The sequence below is a fragment of the Pelodiscus sinensis genome, chromosome 9, assembly GCF_049634645.1.
Source record: "Pelodiscus sinensis isolate JC-2024 chromosome 9, ASM4963464v1, whole genome shotgun sequence".
NCBI classification, from domain to species: domain Eukaryota; kingdom Metazoa; phylum Chordata; order Testudines; family Trionychidae; genus Pelodiscus; species Pelodiscus sinensis.
The window spans coordinates 60,282,183-60,308,373 of NC_134719.1; the positions used below are offsets into that span (position 1 = coordinate 60,282,183).

The window sequence follows — 26,191 nt, forward strand, 5'->3', positions numbered from 1 at the left end:
CCATTTCATCTTTCTCCTGGGGTGGCAGAAGAAAGAGGAGGGGCAAGCGACTGAAGAATCCCACCTCCTTCCTTGACTCAACTGGGTACTAACAACCCACTATTCATACCACTGGGTGACAGGTGGACCCCACCCCATTGCCTCCTTTGGCGGCTCTGGCCATGTGTCCTTTGCATCATTCCTTTTGCTGGGAGTTTGGATATAAAAGCGTTACCACCTTCAAGTAACTTGTATTAAATTCGATGTGTCATCATTAGTAATAATGAGATCAAGCAAAAGCCAAAGTGTAAATGTACTGACACAGAATACACCTGGTTCTGTTCTCAGTTTACAGCAGTGTCATTTTACTGACTTCAGTGGAGTTACTCCTGGAAACAGAACCAGGCCTACAGCGTACATATTTCAACATTCTTCAGAAACTGTTCTTGGTTTACAGACACGGTGTATGGGAGGAAAGGCATCCTCCCTTGCCAAAGGTTCCCACAGTATTCCTAGCATTTAGTTTTAGAGTTGTATGTGCACAAAGCTCTCTGTTCCCTCCTCGATAACATGCAGTGGGACTGATACCCCTGAAAATCGTTGCATTAGGGCCAGTATGTTCCTGCCACCTACTTAGCAAAGTTGGCGAGGTTCTGAATGACTTTAGCAATGAGTGTCAGAGTGCGAGATGTCCGGTCATCTGGATACTCCTGCATGAGACTGAAGAGACTAGGGGACATGATAGCTGGGCACAAGAAGCGGAGGAAGAGTGAGGCACTGATCAGGCGTTCACTGATGTCCTGCTTGCCCCGACTGAGGCACTTCTGCTTCCAGGATGCAAACACCTCCTTCAGCTCCCGAGGAAACACACTGCAAACAAATGCATCAATCAATACAAGGACAAGAGCACGAAACGCAACAGGCTGAACCGATGGCCTGTCATAGGAAATGTAAAAGCATAACAGGAGCGCTTGGCTCTTCTGTTACTGAGACCAGCAAATTTTATTAAGTTTCTCGTCTTAGCTCCCGGATCAACATTTTATTTGGTACACTTAGATACTATTCAAAGCATCCCTCTGGAAGCTATGAAACTAAATCCTTTTTGATCACTGGGATTCACAGGTTAAGAACTGTCCATCCCCCTTTGAAGTGAATGGCAAATTGGCTAGTAAAAATTCAGATGCACACTGAACAATGTTGCTCATTTCTATAACTGGAGTTTGGATTTTAGTGCGGAGTTAACTTCTTTGATTACTTTTGATTTGCTCTGGCCGGAAGCAGAAAAGCCAATATTTCAATGTTCCCAGCTCGAGCAGAAGTTGACACTAAAAGAAATCTCCCTGTGAAGCTTTTCCCACAATATCATTTCCATACCACTTTTACAGATCCAAGAACTCTGCTTATTCAAAGTCAATCATCATTCACTGTATCTCCCTTGCCCTAGAACATACATCAGGGGACATTCCCATGGGGTACGGTATATAGGACTGGGGATGTTGTCAGGACTCCTTGTTCGGGCGGAACTTCTTTCTACGATGTGCAGGGAGTGATCAACACGAGAACCCAAGCTACTGCGATATACGGAAATATGTTTGACCTTGGTCTTGCTACAACTGCTGTTTTGGAGAGAGGTGGAGACTACGTTTGCCTTTCCTAACCAAATGGTCAAATCAAGCACTCACCAGTAGGAGTTGATAATCTTGCAGAAGGCCAGCTCACAGCACATTTTCAGGTTGCTCTGATGATCAGTTAATTCACTGGATGAACATTTGCTGGGATCAACTTCACAGTTCTCATCTGACTCATACAAAGCCTTGATGAATTCCCCTGCAATGCAAGAGGGTTACAAACAGTAGCAATTATAGAAAACTCTTCTTGATGTATCTTTAAATCCTGTTTACTCCTCTCCTTGACAACTGCATTTTCTGCACCCAGTATCTGCAGTCAGGTAGTCTCTAGACACCAGATGTGGAGTAAAAACAACGAGGAATCCCGTGGCACCTTAAAGACTGCACAGTTGTTGGGCATATGCTGTTGTGGGCTGGAGTCCACTTTGTCAGATGCAGATGTGGAGTGTAGGACTCCTTGTAACTGTTCTCAAACAGAGCATTTGCCACCAGACCAGGGCACTGGTGCTCTGGATGACAGCTGATGCTTTAGAAGGCGGCAAATCTCACTCCTCTCCCCTCCTAAGATCATGAACCTATCTAGCTGTACATGAGGGTGCAGAGGAGTGAAGAATTCCTTTCTGACATCCGCAAGATGTCAGCTCACACTCTGGATTATCCTTATCTCTTTTTGAATCAATATAAATGTAGAGGTGATCATAAAATTGTCCATTGGTTTAAAAAGCAAAGTCAGTTTTTATTGTCTTTATGACCTTCTCTGGCAATGAATCTGACAATACTGTACTTTTTATTTGTATTAGTTCTAAATTTAATGTCCTTTAATTTCACCTGCGTCTTGTGTTATGCGACAAGGTAAAAGGAGGACTCTCCCATTTTCACTCTGCTCTTTGCACTGTGAATAATTCAATCCGGGCTAAATAATCCTGGGATATGCCGTCTCTTGTCATTCTTACATCTTGCAGAATCTTTGTTGCCTATTTCTAGAGCTTTTAAACTTCTAACTTCTCTTTTTTCAAGTGAGGCAACTAGAATTGGACACAACTTCAGATTTGGGATGTGGGGCTTCGACTGGTTGATACACTGCATTTTCAGCGTATTGTCTATTCTCTCTCGTATGTACTCTAGCAAACCCATTTCTTTTTAAACTGCCACTGTGCACAGTCTTCACTTATTTGTTTCATGAATGAGTGACTCTTGATTTCGTTCCTCAGTTGTTCCCAGTTTGACGCTTATGCCAGAAGGGCTGTGCAAAAATATTTTAAACAAACAAACAAACAAACAAACAAACAAACAAACAAACAAACAAACAAAGCCCCAAAAGCCAAACCACCAGTAGCTTTGCAAACCGGATGCGTGATACATTTACTCAAATCTGTTCATTTCCACAAATTTTTGTACCCGTGTTTGGGTATACAATCTTATAGCCTGGCGATGTTGCAATTATTCTGAACAAGTTGTCATAGTTGTATGGGAAAAACAGTCCTGTTTAGAAACTTTTGATGATACCTGAACCTCGAGAAGAAACAGAAACTACAGCTGACTGAAATGAGTTTTGTTCACAGTGTACTTCACTACAAGAGGTTGAAATTGGGCCATTAAATGATTAGAGGGAAACTTCAACAGCAAAGAATAAAGTGTAATTTAGTACTTCAACTCTGGCCAAAGAAGAGACTCTATCAGAGGAACAACAGTACAGCATTTCCAGGCTTGAAGGAAGTTCAAGCTGAACAACAATTTGATAAAAGACAAATAGGTTATTAAGCCAATTTGGGCTTCTTTACAGAAAAATGATATGGAGGAGAGCAAGGTATGTGTTACTGTAGAACTCCAGAGAGATGAAAACCAGACTGAATGGTCAACCAGACTCCATGTGAAGTTGAACTGAAGGGTTAATCAGACACCAAGTGAAACTGGAAGTAAACAGGCAGAAAAAAAAAAAATACTGTGCAGGGCCTGTACTGCATCTTAAAGGTAGGCATATCTGGGCTGCTTGTCTCCACCGCTGTGTGCAGGGCACCCATTTACAGCTAGGAGGTGGGCACACAGACATTTGCAAACAAAGCCATGATCTCCCGCTAATAGGAGCTACGCACACACACACACACACACACACACACACACACAGAGCGTTCACCCAAGCGCGCACGCACACACACACACACACTCAGGGTCACACTGCGTTCACCCAAGCCCCCACTCCCGTCAGGGTGGTGCATGCAAGAAAGCTGCCTTGTTGCCTCTGGAACCTTGCCCAGAGCGTGAACTGCCAGAGCTGCATTTTGTTCAGAGTTATGAACATTTTGAAGTTGCGGATCCATTCCTGAAGTGTCCCTAACACTGAGATTCTATTGCATTTGCTAAGCTCTCAGCACTTTGGAGCAAGCAGACGCTGGCTGTAAGAATAGCTTCCTGAATTCTTTTTCATGCACTTGTAACTTGTTCTCAGTAGTCCATAGCCAGATCCTATCATGTATCTAAATGTGCGTGTCGGTACATTTAACACCTCATTCTGAATTCAGTGTGGTCAATTTGTTTCACAGAATATCAAATCTAACTGACACGTTCAAAACTGGATAAGCATCTCTTTGAGAGCCATCTTCGCGAGGCTGGAACCAAGGGGGTACATAATAGGTCCTTTTCCATCTCTAACTTTATGAATCACAATCTTATCACTTAGCACTGATGCATACAGACAATGCATACAGTCATCATTTGAAAGTATCTAAGCAACTGCTGCATGTTAAAGGATGCCCAGTCAAATGTAACATATTGAACGAAAAGATAATAATTTCATCTGCCAGAAGACAAGGCATCAAGTAAAATGCTACTTGCCTCCTTGCACTGGGCTAGATCCTGCCACCCTTACTCATGGTGAGTAGTGTCTGAAGGGACTACCCAGTGAGAGTAACACTGGCAGAATCAGGCGGGTTACTTGTAAAAGATGCACACAATGCACTCAAAATGCACCTAATTACATCTCAGAGTCTGATCTGAGACACTAGCTAATCTGGCCAAACACACCTGGATGACCAGCCAGTTTCCAGGCCCCTGGGGAGCAGGGCTGGCTCTCTTGGAAGGAGTCAGTTTTGACATGATTTAACCTGGTTTGTATCACTTTCCAATCTCCTCCTAGGCTACGAAAGAAGGAGACAGGTAGCTCATATCGGGACCTTGGGCAGGGGGAGGAACCAGCATACAGCTGGCAGTACCTCCTTGTAGGGAGGCTGTCGGTTTCCTGGGAGCTGTACAGTTGCAATGGGTATGTCTATACAACAGAAAAAAAACTGCGACTGACCCATGGCAGCTTATTTGGGCTTGTGGGGCTAAGGCTAAGGGCTTATTTCATTGCTGTGTAGACTTGCAGGTTTGGACTGGAGCCCGATTGGGGATCCCCCCCCCACCTCACAACCCAGATATCTACCCAGCCATGAAATAGCCCTGCAGCTGGAGTCAGCTAGCACACACCAGCTACAACTGGCTAGGCTCTGTGTGGACATACCCAGCATTGGGGTGGCACTTGTGGAGCTGGGATTACTTGTTTGGCAGTGGCCTGGCTCCAGAGCAAAGCTGGGGAGCAAGGGGGATGGGCAGAGAGCTGGCAACGTCTCTGTGCTGGTAAGACAGGGAGTCAAGTAAAATGAGAGTGCTGGGCTTGCTGATGGGGCAATGCTAGGAAGGCAGGAAGTTGGAGGGCGTAGGGTCAGTGCTGTTATGGGGATGAATGCAGTCTGGCCTAGTAGAGCAGAAGTCAGGTCTAGTGGGCGGAGCAGCCTTGCAGGCTAAGGAATGGAGCCAAGCGTCAGCACCAGAGTTAACTTCTAACTACCAGAGCCGGGGTGGAGCCGGAATCAGAACCAGGAATCAAAGCTGAGAGTCAGAGCCGAGGTCAAATACCAAATGTCAAAGCCAAAAGGTCAGGCCAGAGCCAGGGTTAGACGTCAGAGGCCAGGGTCTGAGCCAGGACTAGTAACAAAGGTCAGAAGTGAGGCACAAGGGCAGGCACTAAAGGAGGGAGAAGGGTGGAGCACGATGACCGAGCACCGTGGGAACAGGAGTGAAGGCAGGGATGAGGCAAGAGCCACGAGTGAAGCAGGAATCGGGACCAAGGCCGGGTGCAGGCACATGCAGGGTCCACAAAGAGGAAATCACCTTGTTGCCCAGATAAACTTTCTGTGCCAACTTCTGGCTTAAACAGCATCCATGGAACACATGGCCAAGCTGGATGGTAGCGCCTTGGCAGAGGCTATAGTCCAGGGGCATGCAAAATACGGCTCACAGGCCTGGTCCAGCCCGCCAAGCCTTTTATTCCAGCCCACAGCCTGTCCCTGCAGCACGGAGCAGTGCCACTCAGAGCGGCTGGCTGCTCCCTGTGGCCCTCTGCACTGTGGGGGAAGAGGGAAGGCTTTGCACAGTGCCCCCGCCCCAGTGGGATGGGAGGGAGGGGATAGGTGTGGAGCTGCCTCTCCCCCCATCCCCCACAACCCAGCAGTGCCAGATAATGCACAGGGGGGCTTTAGAGCCTGTAGACCAGGCACTGGGCAAAAGGGGCCTCACACAAAGATCTGCACTTTTGGTAGCCCAGAGATCTTCTGGGTGGGGCTTCCTTAGCCCGGGGCTGCAGGCCCTAAAGGCCCTCTCTTAATCCAGCCCTGCAGACAAGTACCAAAACCCGAACACGGGTGTGGACTTGAACCAGAACAGCATGGCTGGAGGTGCCCCCGCAATAAAATCCAGTGGATGATCAGCTTTGCTCTCAACCTCATGCTGTTGCATCTCAGTTTCCAGGGGGGACTTTGGGCAGCTGAGGGAGTATCTTCAACATTATGGCTCCTTTTCCCCCCAATGGGGCTATGAGAGCCTCTGCCGCACACACTTGTGGAAATTTCAAGAAAGGGACTTTGCTTGTTTCAGCTGGGATTGTACCTGGCACTAGACTGACCAGCCATGTCCAGGCACACAGCTTACACAATACAAAAGTACCAAACTTCATCTCTGTTGTCAGTATCTTTCCTAGTGTTACATTATCACAATCACCTTTATCCCCAGGCATGTACTCCAGAGCGAATAACTCACAAATCATAATGAAGAGATATGACATCTAAATCAATAAGGGGACCCAAGGGAAAATAATGATATGTAGGAAACCGCTGAACACTGGGATGAGATAACTATTAAACGGGGATCCCTAAGCCGCACAGAAGTGATGGTGTTTTTTCAGGTGCTGCAAAACTTAGTAGCCAAATCTTGTGTCTGTATTCCATGAAGAAGAAAGGCCCAGATGCAGCAGAACCAGTGATGTTTTACTGCACATGGGGCTAGAGCAGGAATTCATGCAAGCGACATGCCACACGTCCCCTAGGTGAGACCCTTGTGCCTCTGTATGCACTGGCTGGGACCAGTGAATCTGCTGGGACCACGGATCCTAGTACCTACAGGTCCTAGAGTTAAAGAACCCATTCCAGCCATGAGGCTGGATCAGCAGTCAATGCATTCCCAGCAGGATTCTCAAAGCACAGCCCTAGCACTTGGCTGATTGCTCTGACAGTGTTTGGCCCCCCAGGTTCTGTGAAACAAAGCGGGGGAGGGGAGGAGAGAGAGTCTGGTACTTTCTTACCTAGTGCATCATGAAGATACTTCTGTCCTACCAGCTTTAGGTATTCTTCAATGGCTTTGGTGGCAAGCGTGTTCTCCCTGAAGATCAAAACTTCATGCTCTCCACAGCGATCTACCTCAGACATCACCAGATCTGTCAAGAAGTCCTGAGGGAAAAAGTCCAGCAGCAATAAGGTTTATCAACCAAACAGAATCATGCTCTGCTCTTTAAATGACTTTAGAACCCAGATGGGAAGAAGAGACGGAGCCCTGAATGCCTCAGAATGGGTGGAGAGGATTACTGAATTGAAGTGCCTGGCCTGGCGGGGAGGCATGCAGCTATTACAGCATTGGGGGTTATATGGATTAATTAGAGGTCACCCACACATGTGTGTACCGGACCACCTAAGCCAATACAATCTCCAACTCTGTCATTTTTTAGACTCATTTCTAAAATGGCAACAGCAGCTGGAACTGATGAGTAATATTACACAGGTGGAAACAAACCTCGAAATAAAAATCTCTACAGCCAAGCTCTTTTGACATTTAACCCAGGTCCTGATTGGAATCCATGGCCTACTCACTCCTCTGTGGCTGACGTGTTATCGTCATGATTTACTGATCCATGGTAGAGAAATTTAGTTGGGAGTTTCCTAGCTATCCAAACTCAAAATATCAGGAGGAAAGCAAAGCCAACATTTTATTAAATACAGGAATTTTAATAAAAGGATTTACACCAATGACATCAGTGAGCATAAAATGGTCTGAGGATTTGGGAGACAAACGTAGGACTTCTACTAGGCATTAATTGAGTATTGTGTTGAACTGCAGTTAGGCTATTAGGTAGGCCAGACAGAAGAAGGGGCAAGAATCAAACCAGACTGCAAGGGCCAATACAGGGCCCAGTCCTGCAGTAGTAATCAAATTCCTCAGCTGCTTCCCAAAGAAACTGTTCAGTCCCTTCCAGAATCCAGCTTCAAAGACTGTAAAGCCGCTGGGGACAGAGACCAAATTTTTGTCTGGTTTCTACATCTGTTAGCATCCTGTCAGGCCTCTGTGAATAATACAAGTGAATCGTGCTAGTCTGCAAAAGAAAGTTCTAGCCTCACACACAGAAGTAATGAGGTCTCCCCACCCCTAAAATGGCATTCAACGTATTTACTGGTGCACATTACTGGCATACTAGGAAGTCTAATAACTACATCCAAGCTACATTACCCTTGCTTTATTGTTATTTACTTACCTTTTTCTTTTCTATACAGATTGGCAGAAGTTTCCCAATCAGTGTAACAGTGAGATGCAAGTGTAACAATAATAAAATAAAGTCCTGGATTGCTCACTTGAGAGGGCGCTCCAGGTTGTAATATCCTACATTGTAATACTTCCCCAGTGTGTCAGAATCCAAAATACAATCACTACAAAGGCAGAGCTGTAACATGATAATTCACTTGTCAGTTGCAAGAATCATGAAGGAATCTGGAGATGGCTTGCCAGACTTACTACAGTTCAACACTACAGGAGCTTTGCGCACTGCAAACTGCTCTAGATCAGATAAGCAAAGGGCATTTATGAATTTTCATTATACTTGGTCACAAAGGGTATTCGATTTAGGAGGACCCGTGCAGTGGAAGATGGTAAATGTAGAGTGTAAAAGTGGAAGGATTATGTAAATGTTCCCAGCCACACAACACCCAGATCATCTGAGTTTGGCCATGCTTTAAAAACTCAGGGTAGCTGGTACAGCTGGCGTCGTAGGGGCTAGAGCTGGGTACCACTTCACTCAGCTGGTAATCCAATCACCTGATGATACAGGTTAAGCCACTTGAGTGCTAATAATCTTCCAAAGTCTTCTTCCCCGATGCATTCTATTTACCCAGAGGGACAGACAAGCTCTCTCAGAATTCACAAAGACAGAACGATAGAGCAGCTCAGCTTATGGCCAATGGCGAACCCTAGGATATGCCCCAGAAGTCTAATTGACTCTCACAAGAGGATGCAGCAATGTGGGTCTGGCCTTTTAGAGCGGCTACTCCCAACCAGGCGAGGCTAATTCAAGTGCTAATCACCCATTAACAGTGGTGAACCCCTGCTGTTCACCAAGACACATTTACAAATCTGTGTTTGCAAGCTCCTGGACGCTGCAGTGTTCTTGGCGCACCAGCTATCCAGCATTACAGAAAATACGTCTGTGCACTCAATGTACAAGCTTATTAGCCTGTGATGGTGGGATGCTATGAAGTCCTTCCCTTTTACCGCCCTCCCCTTTGATAGTGTTCCCCTCCCCCAATGCCCTTTCCCAGGGCCGCGCACCCTCATACGAGCTTTGTCCCTATTTATGTTTATACACACACCAAGCCCTCCTAGTCTGCAAAGTGCTTTTAACCCGTGAAAAATGCCGATGAGCATCAGGAACCTCTCTGACATGTTCCTTCTCCTCTTACCTTGGCTCTGCCAGTGCTCTGAAGAATGTGCACCAAAGCACAGGCCATCTCCTCCTTGTTCCTCACGCTGATCACAGGCTCCAGCACCGAGCACAACATGGTGTAGTTATTGGTAACAAACTCTGCAAATTCTTTGTACTGCTCCATGGGGAGGATGGTGATGGTCTGGTATCGGGACTTGATCCGAATGGAAGGCCCCCCTGACTTCCCTTTATTGGGCGTAGGTGTGCTGACCGGGTACCACTTTTCCACAAACTGACGGCCAGTCACACTGGCCATGGGGATGTTGACTAGACCCACATAGTTATTTTTGTCTTTTTTCTTCTTCTTCTCCACATCCTTATAGATGTGAACTGTGATGCTATGGAGGGGCGGGAGGCCATAAAACTCAAAGTGTTCACCCCAAAAGATATTGTCCGCTTTGGTTTTGCTGGTGGTGCGGGCAAACAGAGTGTCGTCAAGGCACAGCTCACAGAAGTATCTCTTCTTGGGGGCCAAGTCCTTAGCCTCAATGATCCAGAGCCGGAGCACATTCTCCGCTCGGCGGCAGTTGTCCTGTGAGGAAAAAAAGCATTTTATTTTCAAACAGAACACACGGATGATGCACTGGGTGTATTTTATCATTCGCTATTTCATCACCTTTTATAAGCTGTATTCAGATTGGTTCAGAACACACTAGATCTACACTCTAGGGATGTGAAGGACTAGTCGACAGGATAGTCAACTAGTTGCATCCCCCACTTGCTGCCTCTATCAGATAGAGGGGGTGGGGAAGAAGAGGGGGTACTTCAAAGCGGAAGTGCTGTGTGGAGCCCAGGGTCAGCTGGGGACCCCCCAGGTGACCCCAGACACCGTGCGGCGCTGCTGCTTTGACACACCGCAGGGAGCCCTGCGTTGGGCTCCTTGTGGCATTAGAGCGGCGTGAAGCCCTAGGGCTGTTGCTACACTTCAAAGGGGGAGGCGCCTTATTTACTAATCCAGCCACGGCCAACCCATGGCTCGCGAGCCGCATGTGGCTTTTGCCCCCAAAAAGTGTGGCTCACAAAGCTGCTCCTGTGCCGCCCCGCATGGCCCCTACCCCCCACTGGTTTCCCCTCATTCCCTGGCTTCCCTGTCCTTACCGGGTCAGAGCTGAGGGGTTTTAAAAATGGTGCCCAAGATGGTGGCTGTCCTAAAGGGGCAGCCTCCTTTTTTTTTTAAAATAAATGTTTGTATAGTTTGTTTCGCTCAACAATTCTGGAGGGCTTTTTTTCCGCTTGCTTGACAATTCTGGTGCAGCTCTTTGCATTTTTTCCGCTGCAGTTTTGGCTCTCTTTGTTAAACGGGTTGGCTACCCCTGTACTAATCGAATAGTTGATGCAAAATGTAGTGACTATTTGATTAGTCAATTACCCGATACTTCACACCCTTACTACTCTCCTTCCGTTCAGAAAGTGGCAGATTCATACCATTTCTGGTAACTCAGTAGAATTTTTTGGTTGATGTTTTAAATCATACAGTGAAACCACTCCATTACCAAGACCTATCCCTTCTATTGGGCCATGGTGTTCAGTATCTTTGCTCTTGGGTCCTACCTTAGAAGGAACCCAATCTAAAGCCTAGCAACCAGGTGCTTCCCCTAACTGACAATATTCCTGGATCGGTCTCATTGAGCAGACTTCTTTGAGATGAGGATCAGGCGGCAAGATCATAGAAATGATTAACCATTTGGCCTATTGCACTTTATAGAAAGTGGTGCTTGGTGGCTTTTGGAACACCAAGCATGGCCTCCTTCCTCTACAGCTACTTTGGTGTGATCAACCTAATTCAATAGGGGAGCATCTCTATGATGGTTTGATACTTCATCTGGACAAGAATCTAATCATAGCATGTACATTTTACTGATAGCAAAGTCCTGCCGCTTCCTCATTTATTACCTTGTTAGGCTGCACTGTCCTGCGTAGATTTTCCATCCACTTGTCTCTCTCTGCTGCAGACGAACAACTGAAACATTTACTGCCGCTGGAATAGGTTACCTGGAACACAAACAACAGGCCTAGTTCCGGCAGGACTGCAAAGCATCATAAGGAGCAGAAGCGACAGGTAAGATTCTGCATCAGTCACAGATTCTGTGACTTCCTGTGACCTCCATGACTTCTCAGTGGCCAGCTGCTCAGGTGACCCTGGGGACAGCCAGACCATCCCCTGCTGGAGCAGCTCTACAGCCAGACACCTGGGGGGCCCAACAACCAGCCGCACCATCTGCTCCTGGAGTGGTCTGAGGCCAGCTGCACTGGCAGCTACTCTGGGGGCCCCAGGACTACCCAAGCAGTGGTTGATGTGGCTAGCTATCCCTGGGGACTGCCTGAGCAGCGGCGCCAGGAGTGGCATGCGCAGCCACAGTTTGGTGGTTTCTAGCAGCGGTCCTGGGGTGGCTGGAGCAGCAACTGGCTCCCTGGGGCCTTCCTGCCAGCAGTAGTGGCTGGAGCAGCAGTGGGCTCTGCATGGCTTCCCCCCACTGCAGTTGGAATGGCAGCGGGGCCCCCTGTCAATGTTCCCTCTAATGTTTCCCATCCACGTGTGGAATAAACTTTGTTATAGGCACCGACGCATGTGGGGATGTGACCCACCAATACTAACACACGCTGCTAGCTGTGGGCACTCTGCTAATCCGCTGGGCGGCATTTGAATCTCTCCTGGGTAGCCGTCCACTGCCTCTGCAGCTTCCCCCATTTCCCCAACCCCCTGCACCCCAGGGCTCCTTTCCCACAGCTGGTGCCCCAGGCTCCCTGGATTTCCCACTCTCTCAAAGATTTAATCAGGGGTATTTATGGTGTAAGTCACGGACAGGGCAGGAGCTGGGTTTTTTGTTTCTTTCCCATGACCTGTTCATGACCCTACTAAAAATACCTGTGATTAAATCACAGCCTTAGTCATAGGTGACTTTCAACATTGAGAGCAAATTTGAAAGAGGCAGCAAAATACAGGAGCCGGGCAGGTGCAAGCCTGAAAAGGACACAGAATGCAGAGAAAAAACTTCAGCTCAGCTGGGTGTAGAACCGAACGTTCTAGCCAAACGTTTTGAGAGACTGTAAAATAAGGATGCAGTCAGCTATTTGAAATGTGTGCACATGCTAATTGAACTGCAGCCTCTAGACACTTGCTAGATCCCCACAGGCCCCTGAGTTGAACAATCTGATCATTAGCAGAGCAGGTGTAAGGAGAGAGCTAGTCACACATTGATGAAAGGTCTAATGAACAAAAATCCCTGCTGGATGTCACTGGAAATACTGTCTTCAGGAAGCAAACAATTGCGCACACAGCAATGGACTGCAGCAACCAAAATGTTTGACTCTGCTTCGTAAGACTAAGTCTATACTGCACTTCTTTTTTGGAAAAAGGAACGCAATTTGCTCTCCACAATGTGCGTACCTTTTCTGATTTTTTTTCTGGAACAGGCTTTTCTGAAATTTGGCCTGTCTACACTAGGCCAAATTTGAGAAAAACCTCCTCTTTCAGAAGAGCCCGTCTTCCTCATGAAACGAGATTTACAGGGCTTCCGAAAGAGCGCATTTTCTCCTCCTCAAAAAATGTTGGAAAAGCAGACACGTTCCCCGGATGCGGCGGACTATTTCAATTCTGTAGTGTAGACAGCCTAAGACACACCACCATTTGGAGCAAAACTGGCACTAGCTCAGTTTTGTGAGCATAAAGAGAGTCACATTTTGCTTCAATTTTTATAGGGTGTTGCCAACTCCACCTGTTCTTTCCATTCAGAATGTGGGCAAACCACTTTAAGACTACAGTTTGCACTTGTATTGCTAGCTGTCTTCCCCTTCCAGGGAAGGGAAAGCAGAATAGGAAGTGTCGCCAGCCAATGGGATATGTTGTGACTATTGAAACAACCCAGTATTTCCTATTGTGAGCTCAGATATAAAAAGTCTGTGAAAGTTTGTAACGTTACAATAACCATGGAAAACAGATCCAGTTGTTTATAATACTGAATGATGCTAGAAGTGCAAAATAAACAAAGAAAACTGATAAATCTAAACCAAACAAGCCATGTGGATATAATCCAAGGATTGTTGAAATTACACTTGCTAAAAATAGAAAACACGGAACCAGAATTAATAGACCAAAATTGGTGGGACGGATCCAAGGCCTAACTGGTGGAAAAAAGAATGAGGATGAATTCTGACACCCACTTTCCCCCTTTCTGGGTTTCTTAAGGAGACTATGGGGGGAAAGACATGATCAGTTCAGTTCAGCTCAGGTCTCCCCCTCATCTCCCATCTCACCTTGTGTCCCAGCTTATCACCCCAACTGCCAGTCCAGCAAATTAGCCCAGCTCGTCTTGTGTAAAGGACTTTCCTCCTGGAAGGAAGACTAGCTGGCCTCAAGCTTGTTCAAGGTATTTCGTTTTCACTGGGAATGCTGAAAGTCATCACATGATTGTGACATCCAGTCCTCAAGCTCATTAGTGGGGATATCTAATTGCCAGGACTACAGGGGCACATAAGATCCTGCATTGTTTTCCCTTCCTCTGTTGTGTTATTTCCTGCCCTCCTTTTTTTCGGGTCTCTCTCTCTCTCTCTCTTTCTCTCTCTCTCGAATTTTCATCAAATCCTGAAGTCAACTGTGTTGTACTCATCCAAACTTGCTTTGTCTATGAAGAAAATATCCAATTAGATGATGTTCCTGCCTAGATTGTAAATCGGGTTCCAAGTAGCAAGTGTCATGGTTGACTTGCAACCAAAAGCATCCTCTTGTAACTAATTAGCAGTCCAGTGCTCCAAACACATCAGGAAAAGCTGTATTTCACTCCTCATTCCTCGCTTGTCTCTCTTCTACCTTTTTGTCTGTCTGTTAAGAACAGGATAACTAAATGTCCTCTACACATCGCGTCTGGAGTAAAATTAACCCTTTCCTCTTCAGTGAAGTTGTTCTGAAAATAAGAGATGGCTCTTTTGCCTCAAAGGAGAAATGCATTAAAGGGTTTGACTATGTTTGTTTGCATAATCACTCAACCAGAGTTTCAATATAAATGTCTGCTTTGATTTCTTGTTCCTTCCTGTATGCAATCAATCAACTTTTCATCTGAATAAATGCTTCTGGGTGTCTGTTAAGTTACTGAGCAAAACCAAGACCTCTGCTTATAACAAACCAAAACCTACCCATCTCTAAAAACAACTAGTAGTCCTGCGGCACCATACTGACTAACAAAAACATATATAGTAGCATGAGCTTTCATGAGCAAAACCCACTTCTCTTTTAATGTCGGACAGTGAGAGATTATAAACACCTGTAACTCTTTGGGCCTTTGAGATCAATAGCCACACAACAGATACTACTTTGAATTGAGTTGGAACAGCTTCTGAATAGGAGCCCATAAGGAAAAGAGAGAAGACTGATATATTCGGTGTTCTCACAGAGCAGTTTTCAAGGGAGTAAATAAATCTTTGTGTCAGAGATTTAAACAGCTGGGGCCAGATTCAACCTAGGCATAACTTCACCGAAGACCCAGTGGGCCCATGACGTTATGTTGAGCATGACTGCCTTGAAGTAAAACTTGGTAATATGCTGTTCATCCTGTCAACTTTAGGCATGCATTTTAAGTAGGGTTTATCCAGTTTAAAAGCAGACTCATGTAACATGCCTTCAGTAGCCCTCCGCTAACTTTGCAGATCTTTCTAACTTAGAAGCCACTTTCTTCACATGGTATCTTGGTAACCAAGATCAGCTAGGATGCTCTTATGAACAGCCCCATAATATGAATGCAGGGGACCAATGGAGAAGGCCAGGGGGCAGTGGAAGCCCTGAGCCAAAGAATTTAATCCCTTGATTGCCTGACAAAGTTCATTGACCTTCAGAACACCTGCAAGGTCTGTTTTTCTTGAGCTTTTCCTCCATAGCCTGCTAGAACAGGTTGAGCTTTTGGACTGGAGCTCATCTCTCAGCTGACTTCTCTATTAGTTTGTATTTAATTTAAAAAAAAATGTATGGTAAGAGAACTCAGATTATGAAGAATGCAACAAGCTATCTTAAGCCATGTATCTGCATGCACATTACAAACACTTGGATGGTTATCTGATATGCAGACATTCAATACAAGAACACAGTCACTGAAAAGATGTCTTCCTATTGACTGATGGATGTCATTAGCCCAGAGGACTTTAGAGTTTTATGATGATTAGATGGCCTACTCTACATGATAACCTCAGAATGTCTGAGAGAACGGATTTATTCACACCCAGTTAGGAAATCACAAAGTGGGGATACAGACGGACTGAGGATATATACACCATGCAATCTGTACTTTCAGCCAGTGGGGTTTCTTTACCTCAAAGCAGAAGTCTTGTCCAAGGATACTGCTGTGAAGAGGTTTGACAAAGACTTTCTCTTCCGTCCCAAGATCCAATGCCTCCACTGCGCTGCCTGGGCTCAGCAAAGATTCATGTGAACGAGATTCTTTCAGTTTTGGTAGTCCACGAGACCTGAAAGAGGACAAGAGGGGGAAAGAAGGAGACCTCTCAGGATTTGGCAAGATCCAGAAACAAAGGAAGACTGAGGCTCATGGGTTAACCACTCTGTACAGTTTTTACAAGTACTTTATAGCCCTAAAGAAAATAAATCCCATGCATCAATTCATTCAGTTTCTCAAACTCATGGTGCTGTATAACTCTAACATGGTAAAAAATGGTGATACTAGCATCTGGCTAGCAACTAGATTCCACCACCACCCAAATTCAGGAGATCTAGATTTACAAAAATACAAGTTGCAGCCATTTTGGCACAATGAAAAAGAAAAAGAGAAATGCTTCACAAAACACTGAATTTCCCTTTAAATCTGTATTTACTGTCTACTATATGCTACTGGGAGTATTTAAATGCTGATTACTAAGCAAGTGCTTTGCTAATAGCAACAAATACCCTACCCCCAATCCCTAAAGAGACGCAAAATGAGATTTTTTTCCCTCTCATTGAGTTTTTTCAATCACTGAGATTTCCCTCTACATATTGTGGAGGAGAAAATAGAAAACCACTAGCAAAAACCCCCAATTAAAACACGCAAATGCCCTGTCACCTTATCCTACCCAGACGAGCTGTCTGCACTAACATTTTGCAATCCCCTTGGCTGGTTCTTACACTTTTTAACTGTTCCCATCTCCCTTGTATTTTCTGGCCTCCTTTGGGGATGCCCCAAGCTGCCTTTTACTTCCTTATGGACATGCAGATTCTCTTTTGCAGCTGAGGACTAGGTCTCTTCTCCTTGAGCACTTCTGCAATCCCCCACCTCCAGCTCCCGCAAGGGCATCCCTGACCATTTCAGACTGTTTCTTATCCTCTATCGCCCCAGGCATTTCCCATCTATCCAGATCTCCTTCAATCAGCCTCCCTTTTGTTTCTGCTGCCTTCTCAAAGACACACACCTCCAGATACTCGGCACCGTTAGGGTCTGGGGACCAGTTTTGCATGTCAAATAGTTTACAATATTTTCAGAATTAAATTTCTTTGTGATACTTTATAGCTGTGCTTCTCTACTCAAAATCTGACATTTGTGGCAAACTAGGGTGTAAATCTACTCTGTTATAGCATGCTAGGCACTAAACGTCCATGTGGACATTGAGTGCCAGTCATGCTGAGAGCAGGGTAGATTTACACTCTGCTGCTACACACCATAAAATGCATACACCATGCTTCCACACATGACAAACTTGTTAGTTCACTTTAATCTACTATTTCAAAGCAGGGTAGATCCAAGTGCACTACGGAAATTTGGGGTGCAGCAGCAGGGTCCACACTTGTACCAAAGGCTTGTGCAGAAAAGACTCACACCCCAGCTTGTTGTGAGTTGTGTACACAAGCCCAGAGAGAGATCAAGTTCTTATAGAGCAGGCTACTGTCAAAGCACCACGGTACTGAGTCCAGAATACATGTAAGCAGTTTGCAATTTAAGAGGTTTGTGTTTATCTGTCTTCCAAACAGCATCTCACGGTAGTTCTTTCCTCACTGTGCAGCACTACCTGCAATAAAAAGTTCTGCAGGAAAACTGATTTCAGTTGCACTACTGTGGCGGGGCTACTTATGCCTGACCGCTCATCCCTATAACAGGAACTTAGTAAACAAAATGATTGATAGTGAGCAAGGAACAGAATCCAGATCCCTCTCATTTCATCTGATTCTGCAACACGAACAGGAATAAAAAAAATTCTAGGCCTCCACTCAGCAAAGTTCCTTCTACCACCATTCAGCAAAGCACCGCAAATAAGACAAAGTAGGAACAGCAGATGTGAGAGTATCTAGCACCATTTTTGCACACACTTTTCAGAGCAGAGCTGCACTTTAAAGCAATAGTTTATCACCAAAGTTTCCCATCATAGTTAGGCCAAAATGTAGGCCTGGTCTACGCTAGAAAATGAGGTATGTTTAAATTATGTCCGTCAAAAGTGTGAAAAATCCATTCCCCATAAGAAGCACTGCTTAGCTGATCTAAGTTCCCATGCAGATGGCGCTAAAATTCTTCCATCGAACTAGCTACCGCCTCGCTGGGAGGTGGATTATCTACCCGGATGGGAGATCCCCTCCTCCTGCCATAGGTAGTGTCTACACTGAAGTGATGCACCAGTACAGCTGTGCCACTCTAGTGTTTTAAGTGCAGACCAACCCTTAGTTTCAAAGCTAAACATTTAGAATGGCTGCTCAGAGGAGCACTGAGAAGGCACTGTGAGCTATGGTGGCAGCTTTATTCTCGAAAAACTGTACTGCCTGCTGGAACTGTTTCAGAGGAGAACTTAATATTTTGTAATATTAAAAAAATCTTATTGAGGGATACTGAAACCTTCTGTAAATGCATTTTTCTTGTATCTTCAGAGGTTCCAAGGCAACTGACCAAAACATGGGTACCACAAAGAATAAATCTCTCAAGAAGCAAGCAGAGTTCATCTCATTTTAGTTTTGCACAAGATCAGCTACTTCTGGCACTCGGGTTGATTCACATGGGATCTTTAGACATTCTCAGAGAAAATGTAGGTTACATTAAATAAATTAAAATGACCTACACACAGGGAACAGCTGCGTTCTGATCAGATGGATGTTACAAAAATGATTTCAAATACAAATGGACAGCATTAGTATGAGTATGTTGTCTGCACTGTGCTTTTTTGTAATAGACTACAGCAGCCGCTTGCAGCAATGAAACCCTAAAACCTCAGCCATGTATAATTGAACACTTGCTGCAATTAGGTAGGGCAAGTCTAAAATAAACACACCACAATGCACCACTTTAATATTATTCTGAAATCCTCTCTCTAATTTACATTTCTCCTCTACAAGAAAGAGCTGCTGAGGTCACTGGCTGCCCAAGTGGCAACTCTCCCAAATTCTCAGCAAATTCACTTCCAATAGAAAGTCCTTTTGAGAATGATGCCAGGGAATTAGCCAAGAGCGCCCACAGCGAATTCCAGCCCCAACAGCTCACAGCAGGAAAACCTGGGGTGATCAGAAGGGAGGCGAAGACAAACGACCTCTTCCCAAACAAGGCAACTTTTCACAAACCCAGATTAAGCCATCACATCTGTAGCATCCTCGGGTTAAAATGGCCAACACATTCTAAACCACAGCAATCAAGCGCACCTACATGAAGCAATTGTACAGCCATCTGGTGGAGCACCCCCAAATCATAGCGGTGCCACATCACAGCCCCTCCAAATCTTTCTCTGGACTACATCCCAGAAAAGAAATCCAGGGGTACAGAGGAAGATCTGCACAAAATCCAGCTGCAGTCCTCTCAAGTCTTTGGTTAAAAGTTTCAGATGAATCCCAAGCCAGGCAGGACCACTGGGTAGGAAGAAAAGCCGTTCCGTCCATACACATTTAGCAATGACCCTGCTCCTCATCCTTCATGCTGCATCCTGCCCCTCAGGTGACACAAACAAGGTTCCTGGCGGTGCGCAGCCTGCTCAACACTGGGCCTGTTTCCATGGTGCTGCATCTATAAGGAGGTTAGAGCTGGAAGACAGCAGGGAGAAGCAGCAGCCAGCAGGGCTCAGGGAGCATGCTCTGCAACAAGGCAAAGGTGACCTTTCAAGCAAGAAGCGAATTGCTCTTCCTTGGACTGAGCAAGTTAACTAGCTCCTTGATAGTAAAGAATGGCAGGGAGGGAAAATACCTTTAAGGAATGGCTAAGCCAGTGGCCTACAAGGAATGGGGTGGGGGCGGAAGCAAAATACATCACAGAAGTTCTATTTAGGTTTCTTTCCATACGAACTCCCCTGCTGGGAGACATTTACCATATTATCCCACCTTGCAAGCTAAATGTTTACACTAGCACATCTGTTTTGCTTCCTCTGCAGCATTCACTTTAGTTTTTATCACAGATTAACTGGGATACAAAATGTTCTGGTTTGGTCAGGAGAGAGGGGCTGTGAACAAGGTAGAGCAATCCCTTTCTCCTGCACACATTTCTTTTGGACTGTCGCCTCCTTTCAGAACTGACAAGCAAAAACCATCAACTGATTCAAACTCAACCGTGTTGCTACACCACCATGACACTGGAGAGCTGCTTGATGATTAAATGAATGAATGCATCTGCAATTGCCATTCCCTTTCTAGCATAGACACAAAATTAATAACTCAAAGCCACTCACTTATTTTTCTAATGTCCAGCGAGAATGCCCTATTAAGAGAGCCTTTCCTGTATTAGATGGGAAGCTATTGGAAAAATGAGAACTACTTAGGGTGTCTGTGAAGAGAGGTAATCCCAGAAGCAGGATTACTATAAACAGGAAGATCATGCAGGCCCCGAGTGGGGGAAGGGTTGTTTGCACAAATCTGTTTCTATTAAACAGCCCCATTAACAGCCCAAATCCTGATTTCAATTACACGTAACCTTACATGATTAACCTTTTCCCTGCTGCACATGGTAAAAACACTACACAAGGGGACACACGATTAAAATACACCATCATCAACAAACCACAAGTGCAGCTACACTTAACAATTCACTTCTATCATGAGACGTAGCGGTCGGAGGCGTGTGCGAGGAAACATTTTAACATCTCACCTCTTTCCAAATGCTGCTGGACAGTGGTCCTGACAGTGAAGTAGGCACGTTCCTCAATCAGAGCTTTGACAATGCCCCAAACTACTGATCCCACAGCAGAACCTCACTGCTACTGGCCTGTCTCTCCAGCAACTCTTACCCTAATCTCACCAAGTCTCCTAGCACACCAGGATTCAACAGCTCTCCTTTTCAGGAGGATTTCAGCTGTGAGGAGGAGACGGCTGGGAATTGAAAACCTCAGGCTTCCAATGGCAGCATCCGACGCACAGCAATCAATTAATAAGCCACTGCTGTACTCTAGCGAGCACAGGGGGAAAGGGTTAAAAATCTAATTGCGCTGGTGATGAAGCCGACCTGCTGATTTTGACCTATTTAAAAGCCAAGCTACCAAGTACAAGAGGCCTTCAATCACTCCACACACTAGAGAGAGTATTATATTGCTCCAAACCGCAACACGGGAATATCAACAATCTAAAAACCAATCATTCAATAAGTACAGCCCTGAAGGAACGAAATTCCACCGTCGTTTTTCTTCATCCACAAATGAAGGTAAAACTCAAGAACTTTGATTAGAAATATATTAGTCAGGAGATCTCAGCCTAACCATCCAACTAAACGCCATTTGTCTCAGCTGTCCTCACATTAAAAAATTCTCCGGATAGTTATGGCTGTGTGCTTCAGAAAAATCCACAACCCGGCACTGATGCCTTTACAGAGATAGTTCCCACAATCAGCAGGATTAATTCAATACTTAGCCACAAGTCAGCAGAGAGAACCTGGATTCCCGTACGGTGGGATGTCTTCTCAGCATTACTATGGGAGACCTAGGCCCACTGAATCAAACCGCAGCAATAGCATCTGGCTCCGGAAGTACAGTGCGCTCTCTCAGTGGATTCCTATGGCAAGCATTCATTCAATGGGCACCACACCCAGCTTGGTTTTCCAACTATGAATTAGTAAAATGCCCCATTATCTGGCGAACAAGTCTACAAGTCTAACCTGTTTTGTTATATGTAGGTTTTATTCACTGTAGGAAACTTTAGGTGCTTTGTTTACATTTGAGCTCTACTCATTGCCAGCAAGAGAACTCTGCTCTTTGTGAGAATGGGAAGAGAATCAGAGCTTGTTTAATTGCGGGCCCCACCCAAAGCCCAAATTCAGTGTTTGCACCATGGTTATGTTTAATTTCAAAGCCCTTCCAGCGCTCTCCCCACACAGATCACAGCTTCTCTGACAAATCTACTACGGTGCCACTGAACAATCTGCTGAATTTCACCACTGTAACATTATCTTCCCTCTTGTATCAATCACAGTCCCCGATGCGAACATTCCAAGCTCCTTTATTTCGCTGAAGCAGATGCTGAACTCTGATGTTTCTTTTAAATGCTATTTATGGAAATATACTATTTAGGGTGGAGCCTCCTTTCTGCATGCCTCACAGTGCACTGTGGGTTACAGAAATGCCTCTGCCATGAAGGGGGATGTTTATAAAGGGGTCAATTGAATTGACAGCCAGGGTAGTCTGTACCCGCAAGGGGGAAGATTTATGACAAAACCTAACGTTGTGGGCTTATATCATTTTTCCTGAAAAAACAAAGCAGCTACATCAGACTAAGAGCAGTGGCAGAGTGAGACACACACTGGAACATGAACAGTAAGGCAACATTTCTTTAGCAACAATCTGCTTCATCCCCTGGTCCCCATCCAGTACTCTCCAGCATGGAGACAGAAATGACGTGGGCTGAATGAGCACAAGCTCCCGAGTCAGGTGAGTCTTAACAGTAACTTACAGAATACAGATTTTTATCCCTACATCTCAAACAGGATAAATCCACCCACTTTTAAAAACAAGGATTAAATAGAAGGAGTGAATGAGAAAGTGAAAATGCTGCTTCCATTTCTCTGATCTTTTTTCCATCTCTATATTGCCAAACAAAAAAAGTAGAGAACCTACCGATAGTAGAAACTGCTGGTGTGAGAGCAGCGATAGCGCTTCACCACGAATCCCAAAGCCATAACTACTGGCTGACCTGGTGCCTGGCGGAGCCCATTCTTAGCAAGCACAGAAAGGAAGGTTTGACAAACTATGACTATCTGATAATGCCATAAAATGACTTTTACTAAATCAGGAGGATTCCCACGTGGCAGTAAATCCCAGCAGGGCAAAGCCCTCCCAGCTGTCCATGGAGCTTTAATGCTGTTGCTGAGAGCATATGCAACCAGGCTCAACCATCTTTACTCCGCACCACAAACAAACCTAAGGGAAGGATTATGAGGCTGGTTGAAAATGCGCTCAGACTCCGAACCACAAATAACTATATTAATTTGGTCTCCTTGCCCCATCTCCTATCCAAAGTATGTTATCCTTGAATCTTTTACGCTGTTTTATCTTCGGATTCAGTAGACATGTTTTTATGCCTTAGGAAGACATGGTCACATGCCAGCCAGCTATAATGAAACCTGGTTTTGAACCCAGTTTCAGTATATTTAAATTGGATGATCAGTTGCCTCCAATTGCCATTCTCCAATTGCCATCACTACAATGTTCTCGGGTCATCTCTCTACCCCAAAACAGTTCTGTTCAGTGGGCACGACCTACCAATGTGAGTTGCAAGTCTGCAATACCCCAAATCCTGAAACACAACAGGATAAGTAAATCTCCTGGAATGCAGAGGTACTGATCTATAAATTGTACCTGTGTTACTACAGTTCTTGAATATTTTTCTAATATGAAAAATAAAACAGCAATATCCCTCTCTCGTCATAGCTGCTTGGTGGGAATGAGGTCATTTCTGTGAATGGTTTTGAGGTAAGCTGATGACATTGTGTAATTTTATAATAATAATGTTGCTTTTTTGGTGAAATAGGATGAAGTTATTAGTCTCTTGCTGATCTACCCCTAAAAACGTGCATAGCACTATGACATCCTTTGGCAAAATCTGCTCAGATTGCCAAGTCTGATTCACAGGGGCTTAGGGTAGGAAAGTTTTTATTTGCAATAAATCAATAACAATAAAGGGGGAGTGAAGACATACAAGGCTGGGAAGAATGCTAATTTATTCATATTAATTACACAGTCATAGAAAAACAAATTTTAATTTTTCACCTTCCTTTGTTTACATAATAGTTTTAATGGTTACATCTCCCTTGTTTGTCCTCTGAATAAAACTAAATAAATAAACTCTGAATAAAACGTACTGTTTTAGAGGCTGAGATTTTTTTAAAAATTCCTCCTTCTCCCACCTCATTATCCTCTCCTCCACCCCCCCACACATTTATCTATCTTCTCCTATCTTTTATGCCTGGTTCACATGTAAGATCTCAGTTGTCTTTTCTCTTCATACCACCCAACTGTGTTTTCTCAGATCTTTCGCCAAAGTGAAACTCACTAAAAATCATTGGTAAGATTCATAGTACAGAGGGGTTTAGTTTCCTTTGTGGTTGTACTTATAAAGTATCATTAGAAAAGTAATGTATACAATTATACACTTTCAAAGATGCTGTATTACAGTGGTGCATTTCCGGATAAGAGGCCACTAATGCAAACACAACTCCATTAAACATTCAGTCTCTTCCCTACAAGGTGCCCAGGAGGTTAGCACTGCTATAAACACTCATCAATTTATTTCCAAAGAGAATGGAGCAGAACTCTTCCCCCCCCCCCCCCCCCATAGTCTTATAGCAGAGCACTTTACAAATGCATTGGCAGAGCATCTGTGATGTCAAAAGAAACTGTAATACACTTTTGAGCAAAAGAATACTCCTCTCTTACACAAACAGATAATTTCTTGATAGCAATAAAGGAACTCAAGTGAATTTTGTTCTTGGCAGATGAAGCCTAACTATTCTCTCATGGCTCGTGCTTCACGCTGGGCTTTTATCTACCCAACTTAGTCCCATCTCCAAATGAACAAGGACTGGTCCTCACTGTTTATATTTCTTGGATGCCTATGATAGCTCCTGTGGAGTTATTTAGAATTCTTGTGTAAATGTATTTTAAAAAAAATCAATGTTTACGTCCCAGAGCTGGCAAAGTCACAGAGGCCAAAAATGCCCTCTGGCCACTAGCCAGAAAAAGGACTGCTGTGATCCCACTGTGCACCAAACCTGATATTAGAAAGTGGAGTGGCTTAGCACTGTCTGGCCCCCTCCTAGTGACATCTCTAGTGCAGGCACAAGGCACAGTAGGTCTGGGAACAGGAGCTGCATAACTGATGCAACAATGGGGAAAGGTGGCAAAAATGTGTGGGAAGTGGACTGCCGGGAAAAGAGGTATAAATGTAAGAGGTCTGAGGACAGTGCTGTCAGGGGGATGGTTGGCATGGGAGCCTGGAAGGGACAAGCGAGATCAGGACAGACACACCAGCCAGCCTCCCTTTCAGGCTGCTATGCTTTGCATCTACCTCTCCAGCTTTCCACTTCCTCACCCCCTATCACTGGAACACCTCAATTCATTTGTCCACTGGTCCATTATTTTTCAATCCAGCACTAGGCACCTTAAGAGGATCATGGCACATTGACACAACAGATGGATGGTGCCAAATACCATCAGAGCCTGAAACAGAATTTCCAGTTTGCAAACCATTGCCAAGAGAGCAGAAGGGTCGCTTAGGTTTATTTGATCACTCGTGTCTGCATGCTGAAAACCCATATATTGTTGTCTAGGAGAAAAACACAGGGTGTGTAGAGTAGCCAACTTCTACACCAAAGTATCAGGTGTTACATACAATTACCCCCTTCCATCCCTAGCAAACAGTGCTTTCCTTAGGCAGTAAGAGCAAATGTCTATCAATCCACATGCAGCAAGAAAGCACTCAGCTGAAACCATGTGCAGCCTGAGAAGCACAAATGCAGGCTTTACACTACTCAGGAGTATGAGATTTTACATCAGAAAACATTCAACAAAGTTTGCAAAATCCTCCCCATTAAGAACAGGGCATCACTGGGTATATACCATGCTTAAGTCTATGGAGACAATTTTCATAGTAGAGTTACAAGTCTCTGAAAATAGGGGTCTATGACCGACCTTTAGTGACAGCAGCTGGGGTCACATGGCCATGATTGAAGGAGCAGCACATCAGCCACTTTGTTGGTTACATCCTGTGAGCAGTTTGTCCATAACTCACAAAGTTAACAAGGTCTCTAACATCTGAAGCCTTGCTGTCTTCGTGATTTTATGGTGCTGCTTTTTAGACAGAGAAGGCAGCACTATCGACTGAAGCAGCGCAGCATGGCAGACACACACAATGAATTCAGCCCAGCAGAGAGAGCAAAAATGCATTAGACACACAATAATGTTGTAGAGTCAAAGAGCCCTGGCAGGGTCCTAAGTAGAGAGCAGCCTATTTATCACTCAATCCAGCTCTATCACTGGGCTTCATGGAATAAAAAATAACCCGCCTGGCTTCCAATTAAGATGATCATGACACTTTCCAACAGTGTTAGGAAAACTGCAATTGAGGCAGGTAATAGCAAAATATATTCCCCTTCCCAAGCCGCCAGCAAAAAAA

General features: G+C 44.9%; 1 protein-coding gene across 14 annotated transcripts in view; it reads right to left on the bottom strand.

The window, feature by feature from the left end:
• The window catches only part of RASAL2 (RAS protein activator like 2), a 246,919-nt gene that overhangs the window by 26,461 nt on the left and 194,267 nt on the right, over positions 1–26,191 (bottom strand). For all 14 annotated transcript variants that reach the window (XM_075936872.1, XM_075936874.1, XM_075936873.1 and 11 more), the window contains 6 exons: positions 15,960–16,113; positions 11,557–11,655; positions 9,641–10,195; positions 7,222–7,366; positions 1,662–1,806; positions 613–849 (listed from right to left, as the gene is read on the bottom strand). In XM_075936872.1, the coding sequence (XP_075792987.1) occupies positions 613–849; positions 1,662–1,806; positions 7,222–7,366; positions 9,641–10,195; positions 11,557–11,655; positions 15,960–16,113 (1,335 nt within the window). The remainder of the gene's footprint in view (positions 1–612; positions 850–1,661; positions 1,807–7,221; positions 7,367–9,640; positions 10,196–11,556; positions 11,656–15,959; positions 16,114–26,191) is intronic.